General features: G+C 38.2%; 1 protein-coding gene across 2 annotated transcripts in view; it reads left to right on the top strand.

Moving 5' to 3' along the window:
- Window positions 1–22,026, top strand: part of TMTC1 (transmembrane O-mannosyltransferase targeting cadherins 1) — a 239,540-nt gene extending 217,514 nt beyond the window's left edge. For both annotated transcript variants that reach the window (XM_054591287.1, XM_054591288.1), the window contains 7 exons: window positions 6,237–6,339; window positions 8,317–8,452; window positions 9,202–9,346; window positions 10,270–10,407; window positions 11,824–11,946; window positions 14,577–14,654; window positions 18,096–22,026. In XM_054591287.1, the coding sequence (XP_054447262.1) occupies window positions 6,237–6,339; window positions 8,317–8,452; window positions 9,202–9,346; window positions 10,270–10,407; window positions 11,824–11,946; window positions 14,577–14,654; window positions 18,096–18,236 (864 nt within the window). In that variant the 3' untranslated portion in view covers window positions 18,237–22,026. The remainder of the gene's footprint in view (window positions 1–6,236; window positions 6,340–8,316; window positions 8,453–9,201; window positions 9,347–10,269; window positions 10,408–11,823; window positions 11,947–14,576; window positions 14,655–18,095) is intronic.
- Window positions 22,027–26,594: the final 4,568 nt, after the last annotated feature.

The following is a 26,594-nucleotide window of genomic DNA, read 5'->3' on the forward strand; positions in this document are numbered from 1 at the left end:
CTTATCCTCATGGAACTCAGAGTCTAGAAAGTTAGCCTACCCTCTAAACAAGGAATTACATTATTGACCTCCTCCCAAATATCCCACTCATTTGTGACAAATGGGCAAAGGGAAAGAACCAGGGCAAATGTTAAGGGCACCTAACCTGATGTGGGAGGGGGTACATGGGGAGTGGGGACAGTGACCAAATAGCAGCATTTAATCTGATCCCTGAAGAATGTGTAGATTATAACTAGATGAAAATGAATAGAACATGCTTTCTGGCCAGAAGGAATATACCATGTGAGGGCTTTGAGATAGAGAACAGTCAAAGTAGAGAACCTTCCTCTGATAGAAAGAGAGTCATGTGCCTAGAAATGCAAAGAATGAAGATCAAATGGCATGAGAAGAAAGCTCCTCATGAAATGTGCAGCTCTCTTTTTCTGGTCTCCTGACACTGTTACGCCCTGTAGTTGCTTACGCTTGTCATACGTTCTTTTCAGGTTTTTGTTTTTTTTTTTAATGATTCTTGGCATTTCCTCTTTAAAGGGTTTCTCTCACAGGGTGGTGTTGATCACAGTCTGCTAGCTGATGAGAAAATTCAGATTTAGAAACAGCTAACATATCCGCGTTGTGGAGAATTGCCGAGGTAGCTAATTCATTTCAGTTTAATGTGAAAGAGAATCAGACATCAAATATTGATAGCATGTTTCTCCTAAATGTCCATGTTGATGACTGATGGGTAGAAAAACTGTTCTGTACAAAACAAAAAAGCAAAGAAGAAGGTGAGAAAGCAGAACATCTCAGCTTATGTTTTGAACTGCTGTGTCTTGAGTTTCTAAGAGAAGCTACTGACATGCGTTTGAACACCTCCTTTGGTCCTAAACTTCCCAGGCTTATAATAGTAAATAAAGTCATGTATTAGTCATAATAAAGTTACAAGTTTTATGAAAAAAAGGAAGATCTCTTGTGTGATCTTTTCCATGTTTAATTTTGTAGGTGTATTTCAATCCTCTTTTGAAGAATTCAGATCTCTGTCCAAGATTTCATCAGTGTCTGATAAGGGTATAGCAAAATTGCAGCAAGTGCTTCCTGTTGCCTTTCCTCCGTATATTATTGAGTAACCAATGCTGTGTGGTTTGCTAGTAAGCACACGGGGACTTGTCATCAGGACATATGGATCTTAGGCATCTTTAGGTCAACAAAATAAAGTAATTCAGTCAATGGCTCTGTGCACTCACATCACTGACAGAGTGACACTACTTTTCAAAAGCAGTTCAGATGCATGACCATAATGTCAAGGCATGAGAACAGCTTTCTCTCCCCGTCTCTGTCGGTCCTTCACCACTTTGGAATGCCATACCCTATAACTTCTATACGGTAGGCACATGTTGTCACGGGCCACTCACTAAACCAGCTGTTCACAAAGCATTTACAGGGAACCCCTGAGGTCCAAGAAGGTCTGTGTAGTTTTCATAAGAGTACTAACAAGTAATTTGCCTTTTTAATTCTCATTTTCTCATGAGTAAGCAGTAGTTTTTTAGAGGATACATGATGTATCCACAATTATGAAAAAGCTATAAAAATATTCTCCCCATTTCCAAGTAAATGTCTATGTGAGGCCAGGTGTTCTTCATATTTTCAACTAAAAAAATATGAAAACAGATTGAGCATAAAAGTAGATATGAGAATCCAACTACCTTCTATTAAGCTAAGCATTAAAAAGATTTGCAAAAAATATAAAATAATGTCATATTCTGACTAATTTTTCTTTGCTTTGGAGAATATAACTTTTTTCTTATAAATGTGTTACCTTTGAGTCTATAATACATTTAACTAATAAATATTTCTTAAAATTTCTTAGCTTCATTTCTATTGTGATAGAAGCTTACAGCTTACATAAACAAAGCTCTTTTGGGGTCCTCAGTAATTTTTAGAGTACCGAAGGATCCCAAAACCGAGAAGTTTTAGGATTGCTACATTAAGCCCATACCTGTTTGTCCTCCTGGTTGCGGCCAACTCAAACTATTAGAAATGTTTTCTAAACATATCAATTTGTCCAAGAGAATAATTGCAATCAGGGCTCCTTTTTCAGAAGCTCTGCTTTTCACTTCCCCTCCCTTCAAGTAAAAAGCATACTATGTTGGGCAGTTACAGCAGGTAAAAAGTGGAGATGCTGAGTACGTTTCACCTCTCCCCGAAGGCCCATTTTATCTCCACCCCGCTGAAAATGCTTTAGAGCCTTGGAGAGGAGCCCATAGTTGAACATGCGGCCCATTTGTAACCACTGCCCTTGCAGGCTGATTTCCTGCTGAGGCAGCGGTTGGTTGGGGATTCTGATGTCCAGTGGACAGTATTTTTTTGTCAGAACCATTCTCTAGATCCCCAAAGTTTTTAATTAAAGTTGTTCTACAAATAGTTCATTTCCCCTGAATCTTACAAATCAGTAGAGACTAGGAATAGTCCGGCTTAGGTCAGGATAGCTAACCAGAAGAGGTAAATGAAAGTGAGTGCGTGAAATTGAGCTTCAGGGATTTACTACCACTACTTTTGTAAGATAGATGCATTGCCCTTCTAGGGGAGGTAGAGTTTATTTTAAATAAACACCTAGGAGGTATTTTTCTTCTGCAGTATTTTTCTTCTTTCATTTTTTAATAAATGGAGTTAATCATTCCTTGAAAATGTACAGTCATGTGAAAGGAAAAGAAAGACAGATATCGAAGGCATTTTTCACAGAGCCAGTCTTGCGACTGCCCTAGGGGGTTTTCCAAGGGTACAGAGATGCGATTATTTGCTTCTGACATGAAGGGTCTTTTAAATCCCATTACTTCTTTGGACTTTGAAAATTGAATTTCTAATGGAAATTCGGCACATAAAGCCAAACATAAGAGACGTTTTACATGAAAAAGGTGATCTCCTTCCCTATTTTGGAGAAGCAAGAAAATGGTGGGGAAAGTAAAATTACAGCAGGTAAAACAGTAATTGCACTAGAAAACCGTTGTTAACTGTTGTATTTGACTTCAGCACTTAGAATGTGAAGACATCAATTTTATTTCTCTCAGGAAAAACACCTTTCCACTCTCCCACAGTTTAGCTATAAGGCTGTCTTTAAGATCTCATGTAGCCACAGGTTTTCTTTCAAGCGCATCCTTATGTTACACCGCTGCTGGAGTCGCTGGTAGTCAGCATCCGTTGGCATTTGGATCCTGACAGGCCTGCAATATCTATCCAACCCCAATTCTGTGGCCACTTCTTGTTGCCACCCGAGTACCTCATGCTTTTCCTCCACAACACTGTCACCATACCTTGGCAATGTCTTCTTGTTTGAATCCCACTTAACTGCCTGCCTCAGGATGGTGTCTGTCTCATTTACTCATGTCTCAACTCTATACTCAACACACAGATGGTGCTTATGAAATACTTGTTGAGGGGATGGATGGATGGATGGATGGACGGATGGACGGATGGATGGACAGATGGCTGGACAGATGGATGGGCGGATAGCCAGAAGGGTAATTGCTTCTTTTGGTGCTAGAGACACCCTTGTTTATTTCCAGAAACTGCTTTTATTCAGGGATTACTAGTTTCCTGAATATCCACTGAAAACCTACGTTCTTTGCTGCCTCCTTGTAGCTCTGATATCTTGGGCAAGTCTTTGCCCAAGCACTTTAAGCACTTTGTAGCCAAATTTCTCTATTTGGTAGAATAGGGAAAATTTAAATGGTAACCATATTATAAATGGTAGTTAATTAGTATCCATTAATGTTCTCTCCAGCTTTAATATTCTTTTATTTCCTGTGCTAAAAATCTCATCTATTATGTTTTACTGAGTTTTTTAAATTTTTATTTTACTATGACTGTGTTAGTATATTTAAAAGCGCTTTGTAAAATAAAAAATTTGATCTTATAAAAATAAAGATTTGGCATTACTGTCAAATGCTAACACTGTTCAGGTGGTAACTGGAGACTCAAGATTTTCAGGAACTGATTCTTCAGGTTGGGATTAGCCAGGGTAGTCTTTCCCTGGTTGTGTCTAAGACGCTGTTTATTCATCTCTGTATCGGAAAGTGATTAACAAAAATTAAAAGAAAAAAAACATTCAAGTTAGTTGATTATTTCTCTTATAGAGTTACTTAAAGAGTTTTGATGGGAGAGGAACTCAAAACTGTCGGCTGGAATGCCCTTGGACAGGGAGGGTCGTGATTTTGTGGCCGCAGGAACAACTCCAAGCCACCTGAGTTCAGGGCATCTGCACCTACCCTTTTAATACACGGCTCACATTGAGTTGTGTTTGTAAATTCACTCATTCTTGAGCTTAAACAGGGGTATTTTGTTTCATTCATCTCCATTTCATTGGCATGTACATCTCAGCATCTTAAGAGGTAATATTCACACTAGTAGAACTCCTGGTAGTAATAGTAAGGAAAACGATTAACATGACAAAGTGCCGACTATATACTAACCATTATTCTAAGTGCTTCACATGTTACAATCCATTTAATCCTTGCAACAAACCTATGAGAGATAGTTGTTATCCCTGTTTTACAATGGGGCACCTAGACGGGAAGTAAGGTCACACAGATAGTAAATGGTGAGGCTTGGAGTCCGATCCACACACTGGCAGCCCAGTTCTTAATCACGGTGTCTCACTTTCTGTAGCCATTGCAATAAACGTGTGCTGAATGGATGGATAAGTCAATAAATATCAAATGCCACTCTCAAACTCTTCATTTGATTGCAATCTTATATAATTTGTGTTCTGCCTCTCTCCAGTTATCACGCACACTGTGCCCACTCACAGATTTGCTGCTCCTTTGGTAGATGACATCTTTGTCAAGCTTTTCTTCTCGTCAGTAGATTGAAAGAGATATTCAGAGATTTTCATTTATCTTTAACTTTTTGAGTTTGATCATTTATTGAGTTTGGCAGCTAGGAAAAAAACACATTTTTAGAAACATAGATCTCCATTTTTCCTGGATTATAGATCTATAATTGAAATAAGTGAAATTGCCAGATTCAAACCATACTTTGTTCCCAAAATGGTACTGAAATATGTGGATTCAAAGAGATGGCCTTGGTCATTCTGCAGAGGGCAAAGTGTCTTTACCTTTTTGGGTCCAGTCAGTGTTAGGCTTCTTGGCTTGTTGTTGAGCGCACTCAATAAATATTTTTTCACTAGCTTACGGTATCATGTCTGAGAAAATTGATGCTGTGCTTTCCCTTGTCATATATCTGGTTGAATGCTTAGTACTAGTAACTTGTGATAAAATTATGGAAAATGTTCATGCTTTAAGCATATTAAAGGAAAAGCTGCAATGTGCCTGATGCCAAATCATTCCTTTTTACTTGACCTTCACAGCAGTACTGGGCGAGTATGAAATTGTTCACTCGTAATTGTTAGAACCTGGGCAACTTTGATTCATTACTTAGTTGTTGCCTTCCATATCATAAAGTATGTGCCGTGACAATCTAAGATGGTTATGAAAAAAAATGTACATAAAAGCTAATTAAAATGTGTTACTGTAAATCTCTAGAGCATAGACCAGGGCAATTAGAAAACAATCCATTGGACATGTGGTGATTGATTTGGAATTTGCCACAAAGGTAAGAGTAGTGTGCTTTTGAGGGAGCATATATTCCTGTAGATGGAGCAGCTCAGAGATGGAAAGCACAGGTTGGATAAAGAAGTGGTGAGTAGTTTGGTGCACTTATAGAAACATTTCAATAAAGAAAGGATTTGACAAAGCCTCCCATAATCTGCATCGGCCTCTCCTTCCCCTCCCCCCAAAACCTCCCCAAATAAAGTAAGCAATGTAGGTAAAAGAGTGGTCGCTATGCAAACGCAGCTATGAGACAAATACCCAGGCCTCCCTGTCTCCCAGTCAGCTTGCCAGCTAAGAAGGAAGTATTCCTATATTGATCAATCACGCGTTTTCATCCAGAGAGTTGTTGGACGGAGGCATCCCATTTAAATAACCATTTTGAGACTACTTCCAACTGTAAAGTGAATCCGTCCAGATACTACTTCTTAGTAAACTCCAGCTGTTTGCCCTAAAGGAACTAAGCAGATATGAATTGTAAGTACGTGTGCAGTTAGCGTTGACTTTAATTCAGACAAAGTACCTAATGTTTGATCTCGGTGCCTACCACAGCGTACACGCTCAGTACATTGTTTTCTGCTTTTCTCACATCTACTATTCAGTTTATTGTTAATTCTTTGAACTTTCTCATTTATTTTTCTTTTTCCTCTTTTAAAGGAGAGATTTAAGGAAGCTGAAGAAATATACCAGGCTGGAATAAAGAACTGTCCAGATAGCTCAGACTTACACAACAACTATGGAGTTTTCTTAGTTGATACTGGTACGTGAAATGAGAGAGAACCTGTTCTGTTGCGATTAGGTAATACTCTCTCTTGAGTGAAATGACAGCCACCCAAATAATGCCTCAGAAGTAAAATTCACTGGGCTTGGCAAGACACACACCAGCGACAGTTACCCAGTGCCACGGGGCTGTCATTTCTCTAAATTTTCAGGCTCATTTCAGTAAAATCGGCCCAGTTCTTGCAATTGTATCTCTAGGGAAAACTCCCCAAATGACAGGAAGTAGTCTTGATGATTTAATGAGTCTTCTTCAAGTATCATTTATACAAGTTTATAAATCTGTGATAATGAAACGTTCCTCTACAGTGATGCAAAACCCACTCAGAATGTAGTTACCGGCAGATGGTAAATACTTTTCTGTAACTAATAAAAAAAGCCTCCAGAATTGTTTTGATTGTTCCTTATGTGATATACACCTTAGGAACTGTACTATTGTAATTGATAGAGTATTTGTGTATGACAATGTTTTATAAAATGCCCTTCCTCCGTCTAATTTGATGAAGAACTTTACGGAGCAGGGATTCCGTTTTCCTTTTGTTATTACTGTTGTTATTTTATTACCATTGTCCCAATTTTCCCTCTTTGCCCTCCTCCTCTATGACTCGTGCCCCATATACTGTTGGTCTGTTATGAGCACCTACAAAGAATAAAAAAGTATTTGAATTTAATGCAAAAGTGCTCCTTTTTCTTATTAACTATTACACTATCTTCCCTACAGTAAAATTTAATTTTAATTAATTTGCTTTTTGAGGACATTGGAAGGATCACAATTTACATTGTGATAACAAACATCTCTTATTTTTGCATGTAAAATTGTTTTGTAGTGCCACCTGCTGGTTCATTAGCAACATAATAATAAATGCGTAACAAAGGTGGGAACAACAGAAGAGACCTCCTGTTGGCCTGGTCTAGCCTTCATCCTTCTACTCCAAAAACGAAAAAATTCTACCCCAATAAATATCACTGATAACACTATATATCTTCCCACAACTCCCTTTGTATTTATGTTTTCATACTGGTGAAATTCTCCCCATTACCAGTGGTCTGGCACCTCCTCCTCCTTAAACTTGCATTCACAAAAGGTGCACTTGAGAAGATGTCCGTGCAGGTAATAATCATCCCATTCTATTCAAAATGTTAAACTCCTGCAGCTCAGTCACTGAGCTATAATCTCACTAGACAGCTTCTTTGGAGAACCTTACAAACTCCAGAGACCTGATTCTAGTTCTGGCCTTTACTCTCACTTGCCCTGGGATCCTTGTCAAGTCTCTTAATGTCTTTGCATTTCAGTGTTTGTGTCTGTCAGTAATCATTTTGTTTATTCTAAAATATCTCTTAAGTCCCAAAGGCAGCTAAATAGTATCAAGAAATACTTGCAAAGATGAGATTACTTCAAGTGTTGTAAAATATACAATGTATTGGACAAATGCAGGGTGACATTATCATTGTTTTTTTAAAAAATAAATACCTTTTAAACAGAATATATAATTAAATAATATTCATTTAGGGCAGTGTCTCAGTTACGATGTTGCAGTATAATAATTGAGGCACGCCCTTAAAATTTGCTTCAGGACAGTTTTCTTTCTATAATAGCCATTTCTATTTTTTTTGTATAATGAGTAGCAACATATCTTCATAAATAACAACCACTGATAATCTCATATTAGCTAGCACAATGACCAGAACACACTTTGACTAAAATTATATATAATGAAAGAAATAGGTTTTCATTTCTATTGCTTTGTTATTATTAATTTCTTTGGAAATGGGAAAGAATAGTGAAATAGTTTAAAGTTAGCCAATGGCAAGAAGAAGCTGCCAAAATGCAAGGTAATTTACAAACAGTAATTGATGGTATGATTCTGTTAGAAGAATGATGTACATCAGAAAACTAGAGAGCTCGTGTATTTTATAATTAAGGCACATTCTGCTCTTTTCAATGTACCTCTGGTTACAGGCTCCCCAGAGAAGGCTGTGGCCCATTACCAACAGGCCATCAAACTGAGCCCAAGTCACCACGTGGCCATGGTGAACCTCGGCAGACTCTACAGGTCTCTGGGAGACAACAGCGTGGCTGAAGAGTGGTACAAACGGTAAAGTTCCTTTCCTTCACTTTGTAAGTTGCCCAAAGACCTCTATAATTGCCCATCAATTTTTACAATTTTTTAAAATTTAATTTATTTTTTAAGTATAGTTGACATATTAATTACAGTTATGCAACATAGTGATTCTACACTTATATACCTTATGACATGATCACCATTATAAGGCTAGTTACGGTCTATCACTGTACTAAGTTTTTACGATGTTATTCATTATATCATCAACTTTTAAATTGGAACAGACATACTCTCAGAATACTAGCAAGCTTTGTCCATGCAGGCAGTATGCATTCTCATCACCAAAGAGAACAATATAGCACTGTAAATGGTACCCAATTAATTACTTTCTGGCCTACTGGTTAAAACATGCTGCTAAACCAAGGCTGGGATATAATACCCGCAGTTTTCTGAAGCTACAGACTGCAGCCAAAAACACAAACAGCAGTTTCAAAAGCGGATGTAAATGAAGTACTGTGCATACAACAAAAACGGGTCAGTCACTATTAATGGAAAAGAAACTTGGGGCTCAGTTTCCATACTATAGTAGGTCGTTACAGATATCCTTATAGCCAGAGTATGGCACCATGATCTTTTCTTTTACACATTCTTTTTGATATAAAAAACAGAGACCATATTGGAGCAAAGTCTCAAACCTAAACAGTCATCCCTAAATCTAAGTTTTGCCCTTTGGAAATGTACCTCTTAGAAGAAAGTGTTAATTCACCTTTCTTAAAACTCAGCGCCCTGAAGGTGGCACGCAATGCTGAGATATTATCACCTTTGGGAGCACTGTATTACAACACTGGCCGCTACGAAGAGGCTTTGCGGATTTACCGGGAAGCTGCGGCGCTTCAGCCCTCTCACAAGGAACTCCGCCTGGCCCTGGTGAGTAGACAGACTAAAGAAAATGCAGCTGGGAACATGCGCGGAGCATGCAGCTGAAGGAGCTGTTGTCAGCAGGCCTCAGAACTGGCACTGGAAATGCTATAACGTATCCATTTTATGAATATTCTTGTAACCAATGTTAGAGCCATTTAGCCATTTACACAAGAAATGGACACTGAAAATACTTTTAAGATTTTGTTTTGAAAAAATTTCAAACTTACGAAAATTTGCAAGACTATTAAATAACTCCCATATTCTCTTTCATGCTGATTGATCAGTTTCAGCATTTTGGTGTATTCATTTATCACCCTCTCATGTGTGTATTTCTGTATGGATACACACACACACATACTTAGGCATGTATTGTGTGCATGTACACATTACTAATAAATGTTATTTCTTCCTGAGCCATGTGAGAATTATAGGTCTCACTCCTTTTATTTCTAAAAACTTCAGCATATATAGTTCTTAAGAATAAGGACATTCTCTAACATAAGCACAGTATGGATTTCAGATTCAGGAAAACTCATAATAACAATACTTTTTAGTTCAATTTTGGATCAATACTTCTCCTTTTCCTTAGATTTGGAGTACATCACATTTATCTTGTTACAAACAGAGGAATTAATTTCTCTTTTGCCATAGTCAATATTTAGTCAATTTTTTTTCAAAGGCACAAGTCATTTCACTGGATATCTTTAATGTCCCTGCCATTCACAAAGAAATGCATGCAGACACCTAAATAAAGAAACAAGAAAAATTACAGCCTACACGCTGTGGTGATTTTTCCCTCTCTCTGAGTCACAAACAGATGTTGAGCAGTTTTGTCTGGGGTGTTTCCTAAGTGCCTATTTTCAAGGATGCTTTATCTGATAAGGTGGTGACTGAGTATCTTCTAAACTGAGGTCAGTGTGGTTTTACAGGCTCAGGTGTTGGCCATGATGGGTCAGACCAAGGAGGCCGAGAAGATGACCAACCACATCGTGTCAGAGGAGGCTGGCTGCCTTGAGTGCTATCGCCTGCTGTCAGCGATCTACAGCAAGCAGGAGCACCACGACAAGGTAGAGAGGACTCTGGAGTTTTTTGGATTCGTGGGTAGAAAATGGGGAGCCCCTACAATGGCTCTGGGCTGCACGGTAACAAGGCTGAGCAGTTATGCAAGTAACAGTTGTGCAAGTAACAGTGTTGTTACCGTGCAGCCTTGCACATCATCAGGTGGCCTATCCTGCCAATGGATGCTTTTCACAGATAGCCCTTTAGCTTTGAAGATGCCCCCTGGAAATAACATGTGCTTGGCTCACTCTTGGTCTGAAGATTTTATGTGACATTACCTCAGTTTGTTTTCAACTAACTCTAGAGAGATAAAGACTAACATCTGAACGTTTCATCCTTCTCCATGCTCTTTAAATATATTTTTATAGAATCCTTGCAGCCACCCTGTAAGGCAGGTCATTAACCCTATGTGGCATCTGTTATTGTTTCTCTCCATTTTAAAAGTTACATAACCAGTAAATTCATGAACTAATTCAAAAAAATATTTATTGAACACCTACTCTATGCCACACACTGTAGCATGCACCAGGAATAAAGTAGTATGACCAAAAAAAAACGACACCTTGTCCTTGTCCTCATGGAGTTTACAGTAGACAGAAGTTTACAGAGACAAAGATTAAACAAGTAACCACAAAATCACTGTAGAATCACCACTGTGCTCAGTGATGTTATGAAGCATGCCGTGGTCCTTAACAAGGATACAGTCAGGGGACCTGTGTGGTCTAGGAGGTCAGGTTCCCTGCAGAGTGATGTGAAGGTGAGGGCAGAGTGATAAATAGGAATTACAGGCAACAGGGAGACAGTGAAGAGCATTCCAGGCAAGAAAAACACATACAAAGGCTCTGTGGTCACAGCAAGTTGCCTGTCTGATTGGCACGTAGGAGCAGGGTGCAGCGTGCTATGCAGCCGCAAAGGTTTGGGGGACTAGACCCCAAGGCGTGAAACCAGGGCAAAAGTTCTGTTCCCTCTTTGGGGGAGAAGCCGTGGGGTCTTAAGCAGAAGAGCAACACCGCCAGACACGCGCTTCAAAGGGACCCCTGGCTCCGGGGGCTGGAGCGGTCTGGGCTGGGGCAGAGCGGGCGTCACGCACCTGTGCGGGGCTGTGGGAGGGGTGCAGAAGACACGCAGTCGGGGCAAAACGTCCGATGCTGCATTCTGGTTTCTTTCAACTGGATCACATGACCTCCCTGGAAAGTGACTGAGGGACATTTCATTGTCACTAATATAAATGGGAATCCTGGAGTATAGAAAAATTATTTTGTCAGAGCTCCATTATTTTTCAATGAGAACCTCAGAGAGAATGAAGAATTGTCAGCCACCACACTAGCTAGTTCCTAAGAAATAAAAGTATAAATTTTATCATTTAAATTAGTTTTTCTTTATCTAATCTGCATTTATTCTGTCTTTGTTTCCAATGTACGCAGGCACTTGATGCTATAGACAAGGCTCTCCAGCTGAAACCAAAGGACCCAAAAGTTGTTTCTGAACTTTTTTTTACAAAAGGAAACCAGCTAAGAGAGCAGAACCTTCTGGACAAAGCTTTTGAGGTACAAACAATAAATTTGTGTTATTAAATTCATGAATTAAAATTCATGCTCCCTCAATCTTTAATGAAGCATATACAGCAAATTCTAAGATCATTGGCAAGTTTGTGAACTATCTGATTAATCAACATGACAATATAAATTTGTTTTTTATAATTGAGCTTCTGGTTTTTGACTCCTCAGAGTTCTGCTATACCTCTTCATTATTTTCTGATTTATCACCTTTAACTTGATATTTTTGTAGTATTCTCTATTCTGCCTCCAAACCGGCTTCTCTCTCTCCCTCTCCCCTTGCACTTCTCCTCTTTCTGTGTGTCTTCAATAACCGTCTCTCCCGGCTGGACTAGTGCTTGGATAGCTTTGGGCATTTCCACATGTCCTTGGAACACCCCCCCCTCCCCCGACGGATACCCATTCATCCACCAACACACAGCCCGCGTCCTCCTCCCTCAGGAAACCCTCTGACTCCCCATGACCTTAATTCCTCTCAACTCTTAAAACACTTACTGTCTTTACTAGTGATTTGAAAGTATCATATATTACACTATACTGTTGGGTCCTTTCTTGCTCATCTCTCCTGCCCCTGTGTATATGGTGTACATGCATTTTGGCTCCCCAGTAAGACTGGACTTATCCTTGTGCAAAGGACCTCCTTCATTCTGTGTCTAAAGTGTAATATGTCCTATCTTATAGGTGTTCAGTATGTGCTTTGGAATTCAATTGATGCACAGTTTGAAATCAAAAAGACATTTACAAGTATAAGTAGAAATGTTACAGATGTCATACACTTTCCTTGTACCTGGTAAAGCCACAAGTTGGAATTGATGCAGTAAAAAAAAAAAAATACACTAAATATATCGTGGAAAAATAAACTTTCAAATGTTATAACTTTTTAAAAATAGACAATGAGTGACTTTTAATATGTTATTGGAAAACACATGAAAATAATTGGAAAAACTAATTTGAATGTGAACCCTTCAAACAGAAATGATGACATAGTGGAGGCAGATATTGTGCATTTTTCTCTGCCCTGTGAACATTTTCAATTTTTACATTGTTTACAACTAACATGACAATTTAATGATTAATCAAGTAATAATAATTATGAATATTTATATGGAGTGTCTGTCTATCTGTATCTTATATATTGTACTGAAAACAAAAGTATTTTCTAGTTGCTTGACCAGTGGGTTAAATAATCATCATAGAAAAGTTGAATTTCTGAAGAATAGTAGTAGGGCCTTTAGCTAGTAATAACAGATAAATGTGTTAGCACTTTTATGTGTAATCCACATATATTAAGTAGTTTAATCTTCACCACAATCATATAAGAAAGTCATGGTCATTGTTGCCGTTTACAGTAGAAAAAACTGAGAATCAGAGGTTCTGTAACTTGCTCAAGGTCACACAGAGGATAAGAAATAGAGCCAGGAATTGAATCTACACCCCACCTACACTACAGCCTATCTCTGCATAAAGATTAAGACATACTCTCTAAGTTCATTTTAACAGCTTTTTAAGAGCATATAGTTTCTTAACATTTGCTCCTTCTTCTAAAACTAAGAGGAAGGATAGACAAATTCTCATTACTTAAGGATCTGATCTGTCGGCTTCTTGCTAACAGCAAGGAGCATTAAACTATATGCACATATACTTAGCTTTGTAATTTAACCCTTTTTAAAAAGATGTCATTTATTTATTTTTAGAGAGACCGGAAAAGAAAGAGAAAGAGGAGAGAAATATCAATGTGCGAGGGAAACATCAATTGGCTGCCTCTCACATGCCCCCAACTGGGGACCTGGGCCACAACCTAGGCATAGGCCCTGAGTAAGAATCAAACTGGCAAACTTTTGGTTCACAGGGTAGCACTCAGTCCACTGAGCCACACTGGCCAGGGCATAATTAAATACTTGGTAAAGGCAACACTCATAGCCTCTGGTTTTATTTAAGATGAATTCTCCTAAAATCAAGTCTCAGTGATCAGCATGCCTTTGATGCAAAACGGCATGCAAAATATTAAAAATATAACTCACAAATATTACAGCTAATTGGACACATGTTATTCAGGCAAAAAAAAAAACACAAAGTATTTGAGGATTAAGTAATTCTCTTCAAACACTGAAGACCTTTCATATGGAAGAAAAAGAAAAGAAAGGCTTTATGATGAGTAAAACTATCCCCCCATAAAACAGATGTCCTTATTGTGAAAGGAGATATTACAGTAAGGTTAATCTCTTTAGGAAACTACTCTTAAGATCCTATGATTATAAAAACATTTTTCTTACAAACTCCATCTATAGTGAAAAAGGCCCCAAAGCACCATTTTCTTGCAGGTCAAGGCCAGCGGGAAATGATTCACTGTAATAGAAATCCCCTGGATTTCCTGCAGGCATCTTCAGTCTCAAGTCTAAACATTACTCTGCAAGGAAATTACACATTTTAGTTTCCTCTACTTTAGAATCATCAATGTTAAAAAATTAATAGAAATAAATGGGACACCTGCAAATAGAAGTGGCTGTTCATTTTCTTAACCATTTAAATTTTTCACACAGGAAAAAAGTGGTTTCTACAATTATGTAGCATTAAGGGTGGGTTCTTGTTTCTCAATCTGAAGGTGTTTCTTATATTTTTAGAGCTATAAAGCTGCCGTGGAACTAAATCCAGATCAAGCCCAGGCCTGGATGAACATGGGTGGGATCCAGCACATTAAGGTAGGAAAATAATTCACTCTCGCATGAATTGGGTTTCCTGTTTGCGTTTTCTCCTTCTCTCTTAAAAGGTTGAGAAACTAACTTACTCTTTGAATTACTAAATACCCAAAACAATTGTTTAAAGGTAAAATTAGCACAGGTTATGTTCACTTCGCATTATCTAGATATTCAATATCATTTAGCCATTTAAAAAATAAATCTGTATAAATTAGATTCCATGATTTTATCATAAATAAAATCACATGAACTTGTTATTTTACATTTAGAGGTACTTCCTCTTGAAACCATATCTGGAAATTAAAGGACCTATTGAGTATTGTTTTAAAATGTAGCAAAACGCACTGATAAAAATTATTATATCATTCTCTGTCTTTGATAATATCATGTATTAGGTTGAACAATATAAAATTGCCATGTATGTAGTTTAAAAAGGGCCTAATATCAGTGAATCATATCATGCAATCCAATATAAATATATGGATCAGGTGCATGACTTGGATGCGGTCATTTTTCCATTTTTTAAATTTGAGTTAGCATACAATATTGTCTTAGTTTCAGTGGTACAACATAGTGATTTAACATTTATATACCTTACAATGTGATCACTACACTAAGTCTAATAACCATCTTTCACTATGCAAAGTTTTCACGCTATTATTGACCATATTTCCCTTGGATGCGGTCGCTTTGATGCCACCATTAGAATTCAGGATTCTCATTACGAGGCCTTCAAGAATAATCGTTTACTTCCTGTGCCTTTTGCATTGCCAGGTGGCATGTGCGGCAGGCAGTTATCCCACGCCTGAGCCTCATGCCTTGCCTCAGCCTAGGTGAAGCGTAGGAAGGACTAAGGGCTGTGGTAAGGGTGGGAGCTGGAATAAGGCTTTGCGGGAAGGGGACACCAGGAGTTGGGGAGAAGGGCGTTGTCTGTTGCTCACACTACTTGGTAATGAAAGGTGTTATTTTTATGAAGTATTATGGATGAATGGATAGACAAAAAAAGTTACAATACATTCTATTTAAGTTGATTTTTTATTGAATTTTTTTCTATTACCGCTTATCCCCTTTATACCGCCTTCCACCTCCACCCATCCCCTTCCCCACCCCACCCCACAATCACCACGCTGTTGTCGGTGTCATTGAGTTCTTTTTCCTCCTTGCTCCATCCTTCCACCCCCAACCCCACAGCCCCTGGCCCAGAGCTGTCAGCCTGCTCTCTTCTCTGTGTTAGTTCTGTTTGTTCATTAGATTCCCCATGAGTGAAATCATACGGTATTTGTCTTTCTCTGACTGGCTTATTTCACTTAGCATAATGTTCTCCAGGTCCATCCATGCTGTTGCAAAGGGTAAAAGTTTCTTCCTTTTTACAGCCAAGTAGTATTCCATTGTGTAAATGTACAATAGCTATTTTATCCACTCATCTACTGATGGACACATGGGAATAAACAGTAGGTTAGATGATACCGTAAACTCTTTATAATCAGAGTCGCATCAACTGGACCATACCATAAAGTTCTATTTCAATACCTCCTATGACATTACTGCATTTTCTAGAATGGCTCTCTTCAGTAGGATTTTCTGCAATGATGGAAATGTTTTGTGTCCAAGGCAGTAGCCACATGTGGATGCCAAGTATTTGAAATGTGGCTGGTGCAAAAGAGCAACTGAATTCTCAATTAATCATAAAGTAACTAGCCACATGTGACTAGTGGCTATCTTAGTAGATAGCACATTTCTGAAAACTGGGTAATTCACATTCTCTACCTGTCATCTAAGAATTCGATACATCGAATTAAGGGATATAACTTGTTTCTTTAAATAAAGTTTCCATTTTAATCGGGAAAAGAGCAATTTGAGGGAGAGAAAGTGACTGTCTAGATTTTGTCTGAAAGGACAGAGAAAGCTGGTGATCAGAGACGGAGATGCCAAGGCATCCAGCTGAGGCCCGAATTCAGAGAAACCCCTTGGTAGACAGTTTCAAAGTCAACTGTAAGAGAAACACATTTTGAGGACACCTTAAGAGCCACAAACATTCCATTGTTTGCATGTGTGTGCCAAGCTTGATAAACATCAGAAGATACTTGGAAGATAAATGCTTGAGTTTTAAAAAAAAATTTAATATTGCATATCCACGTTCTCATTTGTTCTGAATTCTCTGTAGCCGCTTTATCAGAGTCAGTGTTAATAATCAGAAATATCTTCATTTGTACACATGCCAGATACTGGATTCCCAGTGTGCAATTTCCTGTTCAGTCATTTACACTCCCCTTTTCAGCAATATAGCAAGTGAATGCTAAAAGAAATATACAGTGTTTACGTGGAGCCTGGATAGTTATTTAATAATAACGATAATGATAGTATCAGATTGAGTGCCCTCTATGTGTTAGGTAGTGTCTAAGCTCTTGACACATATTAAACTACTTGGAAGATAGCTAAGCATTCAATAAATATTAGTGGCATTGCTACGTAGTGCTTTCGTTCCAAGAGAATACTATTTTAAATTGTGATGGAAATTTACAGTAACTGGTTTTCATATACATGGAGCTATAACTGAATTAAGTAGAGCAAATTTACATGTTTTTGGAATGGAGAGATCTCTAACTGTCTTAGCCTGAGACTTGGCAATACACATTTAGGAGCAGAAAAGGAGCTGGAGAAAGTTAATAATTGTGACTAATTTGCCAGGGACCATCTGGAACCAGGCACACGTGGTTACTGGTTAGGGAGGCATTGAACAAACCAGATGGGGCCAGCAGAGGATAGAGACAGATGTTTTTAGCAGGTCGGGAGTGACATACCTGCTGTCTTGATTTAAAAGTATCCAGCAGGTACATATTGTCACACACTTTGAGTACTGGATAAATGTGACTCCATAGTTCAATCAGTTCTTTTCATTTTATAAAAACTTACATTTGCTTTAAAGGCTGTATTAAGCAAAAGTTGCGAGCTTTGTTTTAATTTGAAGATTAAAATAACTCCTACCACTAAGGAGTTCCTGTGGATTCCTACACTATTTACTTTTGTATTATTACTCTTGAAGTTTCAAAACCATTTCCCTCCCCCACACACTCCTCTCCTTTTCTTTCTCTCTCTCCTCCCTAGTTTATCCTGACAAGCATGGCTCCATTTGATTACAAAAGAATAGGGCTAATCCTTCGAAATGATAAGCTTATGCCCTGTGTTAAATAGAATTGAAAATCTGCTCTCTGACATACAATCTTATATTATAGCTTCATCCTTCACATTTTCCAACTGGACTGGTACTTAAAACAAATGGGTTCTCCAAAAGCACCAACAGATCAGGATAAAATTACCCATGTGACAGGGTTTCCTTAGTGGAGACATTAATGTTAAATGGGGAGAGAAAGTCTGTTTCCTAGTCTTCCCATTCTCCGACAGAGCATTCTGATGGATCAGATTATTCTGTCTTTTTCTTGACAGGGAAACTATGTGTCTGCAAGAGCTTATTATGAGAGAGCCTTACAGCTGGTTCCAGACAGCAGACTGCTGCAGGAGAATCTTGCCAAACTGGATCGCCTAGAAAAACGATTACAAGAAGTTCGAGAAAAGGATCAAACGTAGCAGCTTTTGACCTACTCTGGAGGGACAGTTCCTGGTGCATCTGGCGGAGGAAGAAGTGATAGAGTCTCTGCTGCCACATTAGTGGGGGACACCCAATGAGGCTTTCCTTTCTCTCCCAGCAGAAGGTGGCACATTTGGGGGCACTTTCTGGTAGCCCTGCGCTGAGAGGCTTGCATTTCCTTGGAAAAAAAGACAGAAAGAGCAAGCAAGGGCAAGGAGATCTGAGAAGGAAGGAATACAACAGCTACACATTTTACAGATTTTTTTTTGCTTTAACTCCAGATATCCCCCCAGATATTTCTCTACTGTTGCAACCCAGACATCTGGTTCTTTTTGCAGTTTAAACTTTTATGTCCCAGAAGAATAGAAGTTGTAAATGCTATGAAGGCAGAGCATTGCTTCTTCATGGAATATTTCAAAGAGGATAAATTCTCAGATAAGCCATTTGAGAAATTCTACCAAGAGGTGGCTCATTTAATTCTCCAGAACCAGAAAGGAGTATCGAATACTTACTATAGAACCTTCTAGAACATGTGGAAAAGGGCTGTTAAGTGAGCTGGATCCAATATTCCCATAAGCATATTGCCAGCGCCCTATTGAGTAGTAAACTAAATTCCACTCTGATGCAAACTTTTCTCATTGCCTAACATATCAAAAAGGAAGCTTCTGGAATTGTGTATGGATATTCTTATCCCTAGGGGAAAGAAAGTCAAGGATCTTGGTACCTCTAATTCTTTAAGGAAATTTTAAAATTATTTTAATTTTATTGCAAGTATTACTAGAGTAGTGGTTCTGCTCTATAATTTCAAAAGTGCTTTTAAAATCATAAGTGTTTCTGCCTCCACATATATTGTTATTTTGGTGGCAAAAAAACAGTATATTCTACATGAAAATTATTAAAGATATTAACTGAGAGAAATGTTCTACTTTATTATCTTAACATTTAGACATCATTAGATTTATTATTTTTTTGAAAAATATATTTAACCATTTAAGAATCTTTACAATGTTATCACAGAAATCTTCATAGACTAACTAAATGGAAAGAGAGCTTTATTGATTTGTCTTCCTAGACTTAATGAGAATTCTATACTTAGAACATGAGTGATGAAACCCAAAATTCTTGATTCTGCATCTGTAATTTTGGATAATTTGTGGAAGATGCTCGAAAAATCTAGAAAAAATCTAAACCCATAACCTTAAAATATATATTTATATTTAGTAAGGAAGGCAAAGTTGAACCTATGAATCAACATTTGTTTTTTAGTGTTATTTATTTTATAACTTATAAAATATTTAATATATACACAGTTTTTTCATTGTACATAGTGGTTTTAATAGTGGCTTTTTAAAAACTGATCATACAAAAATTATAAATCTAATTTACAAAGCAGTTAAGTTTTAACAGCCAGCACTTCAAAAAGTTGTATGATTATTCACTTGCTAAAGTCAAAGAAATTAGGGCCCAGCCTTCAGTGTTTGGGTAGTAGTACATTTTGGTATATATTTTGAATTTGGAACACCTGGTTTTAATTTGAAAAATTTTTTTTAAAAAGCTCTGGTTAGTGCTATTCATGGTACTGAGCCAGGTTCCATAGACATATAGTATTTTGGAGGCACACATATTTCCCATGTGTAGGCTAGGATATGGTTAAAAAACACACACAAAAAAACACCTTCATAGTTTCTTTTCAACCCAGTATCAGGAAGCTGTGTCCCTACATGTTTTTAGGGGCAACGGGGCAGAGGTCAAGGTAAATCTAGATAAAAGGAAAAAACAATCTTTAGAAAGTGATAATGTAGAAAGAGATATGTAAGGAATATTTTAAATGTGAAGAATTGCAGAAATTGCATTAGCATACATCTGTTTGCATGCATCAATAATCCAATAGTATTTATATTATCACTATGATCTTCTGTTTCTAATACTCTTTAAAAGTTGTATATCATAAGTTTATCCAAAGTTTTATTTAAAGTATTTCTCTTCCCCTTCAAATATATTTTTATAGTACTAAGGCCAAGAAAGGTACTACAGTGTATTTGAATAATGTGCTATATTATACTCACCCCCAAAATGAATAATAAGCTCTAGCTAAAACCAATATCTAGGACTTTAATCACAAGTTTTTAGGATCATCTGTAACCAAAACTCACACTTAGAAAGTTAATGGGAAGACTGAGCCCAAAATTTTGAAAAGCAATTATGCCTTACTTGAAGTGCTGCGGAAGCTATGAGAGTACATTTGTAGGATTAATTGAAATGGCAGTAACAGACTAAACATCTCTGGGAGAAAAGGGTCACATGGCCTTCAGGAGCCGTCTCCTGCCTTCTTTTGGGTGCTCCCCGCCATCTATGTCTGCTTCTCTCTCTCTCTCTCCCTTGTTCCTCTGCCTCCTTTCTATTCCTCTCTCTCCTTTTCTCATTCTGCACACACTGACATCTCTTTGAACATCAAAATTTAGACCTCTTGGCATCAGATATTTTCTGTCATGAATTAATACCATCACTGCAATGTGGCCAATTAAATAATTTTTATAGTTGAAATGGTGCCTATTAGAAAATAAATCACATATTATTTTTTCAAAGATATTAAGTATATTTTGTAACTATTTTTATTTGGTCCTTGTAACATGAAATAATATGTGGAATCCATGCTTATCAAAGTGAAAGCTGAGCACCCCAGCCAGCCATGGAGCTGCGTCCAGGTTGCCCTCCAGAAAGCACGATTGGTACGGGAGTCAATAGCTCCTTTCTGGGATGGCATTGCAGAGCCAGCTTAACGGACCTGCCACCTACACTGCCCTTAAGGGTTGTGTGCTCAGAAGCACCTTATATTTGGTCGAATAGCTGAAATTCCTAATATTTTAAACAGGAGTCCTGCAATTTTATTTTGTACTGGGTCCTTAAATACATAGCAGGTGCTGGGTAGGAGGTTGGCTGAGGACGAGACAGGAGTTGCTTTAGTCTGGCTGAACAGTTGATCCAATGATCAGAGTTTCTGTTGTGACTGTTACTCTGAGCATAATTTTTAATTTTTCCTCAGCTTCATTAGTGTTCCTCGTGTACACATCTCCTCCCTCCTACTGCCAATCTGTCTAACCCATCCTTCAGTCCTACCTAGAACCAGTTAGTTCTCTCTGCCTTCGAAATCCCCGTAAGTGGCAGCCCTTCAACATGTCCTTTGACGTTGGAGCCATAGAATGGCTTTACAAGCTTATTTCAACCTTAAGAATTATTCAGGATTTTAAAAAATGATTCAGATGTTTTCAATATGTTAATGGCACTTATAAAACTTGGTTCAGTGATATAACACAGGCGAACTTTAAACCAAAGATTTAAATACCTTGGAGGAAAAGAAATTTTGCTTTAGAAAATCCAGATTCTAACACGCAGCTAGGCTGGAGAACTACCACAGGCTAACAACTTCAATGGGAGTTTATAACTTTTACAAAATAGATGTTTTTAATTTCTCACAGAAGAGATGCTTATAATCTTTCACAATTTACTTTTAAATCTTGACCAAAATAAGCCAAAGAATTTTAAAGGATTGATTTTTGGCACAATTGCCAGAATGGTGGAGGCCACCGTTCCTAGGGTGACAAACATGGTCTGGGAGGAGTGGTTTTGCGCTTGCGGCAATTGGGCTATAATTCGACCTATAATTACAGAATTCTTAATTCTAAGGTGGACAGGGTTTGCCTTGTCATTTACATCTACCCAGACAAGGTGGTTGGATATAAAATTCATATTTTTTTATGACTCAAAAGTGTCCATAACATAGTTTATTCCTAGACCTATGTCTCTCTCTCTTTAGGTTAATTATACACATGTCAGCTTTTGGTAATCATTTCCTAATTGTACTCAGTTTTAAAAAAAAATTTGCTCTGATTTTTTATGGATTTGCACCTTAGATTAATAAATCTATAGGATAGTAGTAACAACATTCAAAGGAAATGTAGTTATAGGTTGTTTGTTTTTTATTTTTTCTTATTTCTGCAAAACACTTACTTTGATTAAACTGTATATTTCCCAATAATAGCAAAACTTACCTAAATGGCATCTTTTGACATTTAAAGAAAGCAAATACCTTTCGAGTCTTGCATTTGGGCTGCAATTGAGTAAGATGAAAGCTTACAATGCCAAAAAATACATAGGTAAATATTATAACTTTTTTATTATTCTTGAAGTTAATTATGTAAAAGAACAATATGTTATACAATTTTCCCAAAAATAGCACTTCATTATTTTTTTAAGGAATTTAAAAAGAAGAAATAAAATAACTACAATCAAAGGTATAATATCAGTCAATAAAAAGAAGAAATAAAATAACTACAATCAAAGGTATAATATCAGTCAATAAAATGGCACAACAGAACTGATGGTATTCATATCTATTGGCTCATATAAAAATGTCCCATTATTATCACCAAGGATCCTTGCAATTAAAAACTTTAGAGTATGTAACTCATCAAATTAGTGCCTATCACAATATACAATCTATTAATTTGTACATTTAGATCACCATTTACCCTAAACTGGAAAGAGATGTCTATATCCAGAAATCCAGAAGTTTCTTGCCATTGTCAGTGGTGCCCATGTGAATTTGTGTAGCACATTTGGAAGTTTCCAATGTGCATACTGTCCCCCTGGGGTTGTCTTGCTGGTCCCTAAGGAGATGCACCAGTTCAGGAATCAGGAGGTCTGGGTTCTTAGTCCTTCTTCTGCCCCCGAGGAGCATGTTACCAAACATCTGTCATGTTTATCACACACCAAAGCACTGGTTAGTTCTATGGAGCTGTTGAGCTTTATGAGTCTTCTGATCCAGACTGAAAACACTCTACATCTGAAGACAAAAACTGATCAGTGTTGCCCTTTGTTTTAGGAACTCTTAAGATTATCACCACAACAGAACACATACAAAAACAACCCTGAAAGGGACTGAACTGTCCACATGCTTTAACATGGCAGAGGAAACCATTCTTATTTTGCAGCCTATACACATAAAAAAATTAGTGATTTTGTTATGTTTCTAGGGGGAAAAGATTTTTAAAAATGTCCTCCTAAGGAATTAAAATATCTGTAGAAGCCATGGCTTGCTTTTCTAATGTGGATATCATTTGACTTGCTGTAACTCACACTGATCCCTCCTTTTTTTACAGGGAAATGACTTGCATCATGTTCTTTGTTCATAAGGCTTTTATTTCCTACTTTGATCAGTTGTGTATAAATGTACATTTTTGTTACTTTTGCTGTGCCAGTTAGAAATATATCTTCCACAAAGTATTTCTCCCATGTAAGTCTGATTATGTACACTTTGCCTAGGTCTTTCCAAAATAAAATTTATGTAAATGTCTATTTTATATAAAATATAATGAAAATAATTGTCTTGTTTCCGTCTCTAAAGTGCTCTATGATTAGTGCCCATTGAAACCCATCTCACCAGTCAGTGTTTATTTTAAAAAAGAAAAAGACCATCTTCCTTCTTCATTCATTCATTCATTCATTCATTCATTCATTCATCACCTTGCATTGTTCTGTGTGCCTCGAGCCTGCTCTGGTTCCCATACCCCACAACGACTATTTCAGTACTTACCCACTCCAGATCTCCTCCTCTCATCTTAATGAGTACAAGCCTTTACATAGTAAATACAAGGTAGAAAAGTACTCCTTTTATATCCTGCACTCTTATCTACAAACTTACCTGCACCAATTCTCCCTCCTCTCCTGTTGCTGCAATGAAAGAAGAGGCCCCGGTTTTGCCTCTTGTAGAACTTCATTCTATTCTTAACCTCTTTTTCACCTTTAACTTGTTCCTTCTGCTGGTTCTTGTCCAGGCTCTTCTATTTTAAAACCCATATACAGGTAACCACCATCAAAATCATTTGAAAACAATTCCTTTATTTCTTTTTTCTCTAGCTGCTACCAGTTCTCTTTCTGTCATTCACAGCCAAACTATTTGAATAGATTTTCTTCACTCACCCTTTTACTCCATACTTCAAATTCCCTCTGCATCATAGTGATATCTGTCCCTGCAACAAATTTTCAAATAAAACTGCCATTTTTAAGGCCATCAATAATCTCCTTAGTGCTGAATCTTAAGCCTTATGGGATTTTGGAGCAGGTTCTAGAGTTTAGACCAGTGGTTTACCTTGGGTGGAAAAACTTTTTTACATAAAACATTATTTGCCCATAATTTGCTCATTGCTCATGGGTTAGTCACTTAACGCTCCCACTTTTACAACTCTCCTTTGAGTTGGGGCTTCATCAAGAATTTTGGGAAGCCTCCAACAGCATATCATTATTATCCTGCCCTAAAGAAGATAGGTTCAAATTAATGGCAAATTTCCCATCCATCACAAGTTTAAGCTAGGGTAGTCCACTACTAGAGTAGGGGGTCCACTCTGCCCTTGCTTGATGTACTTCCTTCTCAAATGTTTGTTTATTTTTTAAATAAGAGAACACTTCCATTTGAACACTTCAACATCTCCATAAACTGATACCCAAACCATCATCTTACTCACAAATTTAAATTTAAATCTAATTACCTGACTATTGGGTATTATGCAATTTATACTAAATGGCTCTTTTCCTATTTAATGGGAAAGTTATTTTGTTAAGCCTGTAAGAGATCAATCCTTTACGTTGGATTGGTCTCACTTGCAGCTGTGAGTTTTGAGCTATAGAAGAGACAAAGAGGTCAGTGCTGTTATAGGAAATGAGGTAGTGTCCAAACTCATGGAGATTTCTGGGTGTGAAACAAACCATTCATGATCTTGCAAAGCTGTGTGCACCACATGCGGTAGAGAGTAAGGGGACAGGTCGGTGAGCTTGATAAGTTCAGCCATGAACTTCAACACTGTGGGTTCAATTGTACTTCCACAGCATATGTTCATTTTTTCTTCTTCCATTTTATTTTGTAAAACCTTTGTAGTTTAATTTGAAGAAGAAAGAGAGTAATTGGGTCCATTTTGTCAAGAAGAAAGAGAGTAATTGGGTCCATTTGACAACTCTGAGCTTTCATTGGAGACTAGTGTGTCCCCGGGACCAAGGATGATTCTGGTAATCTTTGTGAAATCACTGCAATGAACACCTAACTCAGGATTAGGATGGTGTGGGCCATTGGTCAGGCTGCCACCATGTCTGGAGATTTCCTGGCCAGCAATCAAGTCTGTAGTTACAGTGTTTTTATTTTCACAAAAGAGCTGCTTACCTTACCAAGCCCCTTCCCAGTGTCACCTAGATACCCAAGTTTGGGTGCCAACACAGTCTCCAAACTTCTTGCCCAAAGGTGCCCATTCAACTCTCTACTTTTTTCTGCAGTTACAGGGGTCATTTTCCCAGCTGATTGTCACCTGCTTAGACCTGTACCTGCGCGGTGATTGTCTCCTGTTTTTTCTTTTCATCTGTCCACTGCCTGCCTACCTTCCTGGGTTTGTTTACTGTCCTACTTCAAGGAGTTTTTATTTCTATTTTACACAGAGTTGAGACAGCTGGGCCTGGGGGATGGGTGTCCAAGTTAGCCAATGTATATAGAATGCCCACTTAGCCTTGCTCTAATTTTTTGATAAACTAGAAACCCTTTACACATTCTGGCTTTATGCCTCTCCCAATCTCAAGCTAATTTATTACAAAATAATATTTATGGAAAAAGTGCTGACATGATCATGTTAGCAATGAATTTATTTTAATAATCTTAAGTGATACATCATATAGCTTTGGGTCACTCCACTAAAGTTGATAACACTGTCGTTCAGAAAAGTAACGACAGCATAAATCTGACCTTTCCTGTCCACTCTATTCGAAAACTCCTTTGAGTGTCAAAGCTTTCAACAAGCCAGACGCAGGAGCAGTGTCCTTAGTACTCATTAAGATTTCCTGAGTCTCCTTCTTTTCAGAAGTTGGCTAGCCTGTGTCTTGTAGAGGTGACACGCTTCTTTGACTCTGTGCTTGGGGCACACTGCCCACTGTGGGACAGAATTCACCTGTGCTGAATCTTTAGGTCACTGATCACCTTGATCCCGCGTCTGTCCCTAGGGCACTCTGGACGCGTGTAAGAGTCCCACCAGCCATGGGGACACCTTGCGCCCTTCTGCATGGGGCGATGGCTGGGCCCTAGGAAACCCGGGGCGGCCGGAGAACGGCCGCCTCCCGGGATAATCCCGAGGAGGAGATGCTGCGAGGTCGAGCTGCGGGCAGGTGCGGCCCATCTCGCCGCGGGCCGGAGTGAAGAGCGCGGCGCAGGGGCTGGCGTGCGCATCCGGAGCGCTAGGGCCTGAGGCGCGTCGACCACTTCCTCGCTAGGTTTTCTCAGCTAAAAGAGACCGAGGAAGACGGACAAAATCATCGCGGGTGGCGCC

The sequence above is a fragment of the Pteronotus mesoamericanus genome, unplaced genomic scaffold (genome assembly GCF_021234165.1).
Source record: "Pteronotus mesoamericanus isolate MK-2021 breed Mesoamerican mustached bat unplaced genomic scaffold, CSHL_Meso_final scaffold_21, whole genome shotgun sequence".
In the NCBI taxonomy this organism is placed as follows: domain Eukaryota; kingdom Metazoa; phylum Chordata; class Mammalia; order Chiroptera; family Mormoopidae; genus Pteronotus; species Pteronotus mesoamericanus.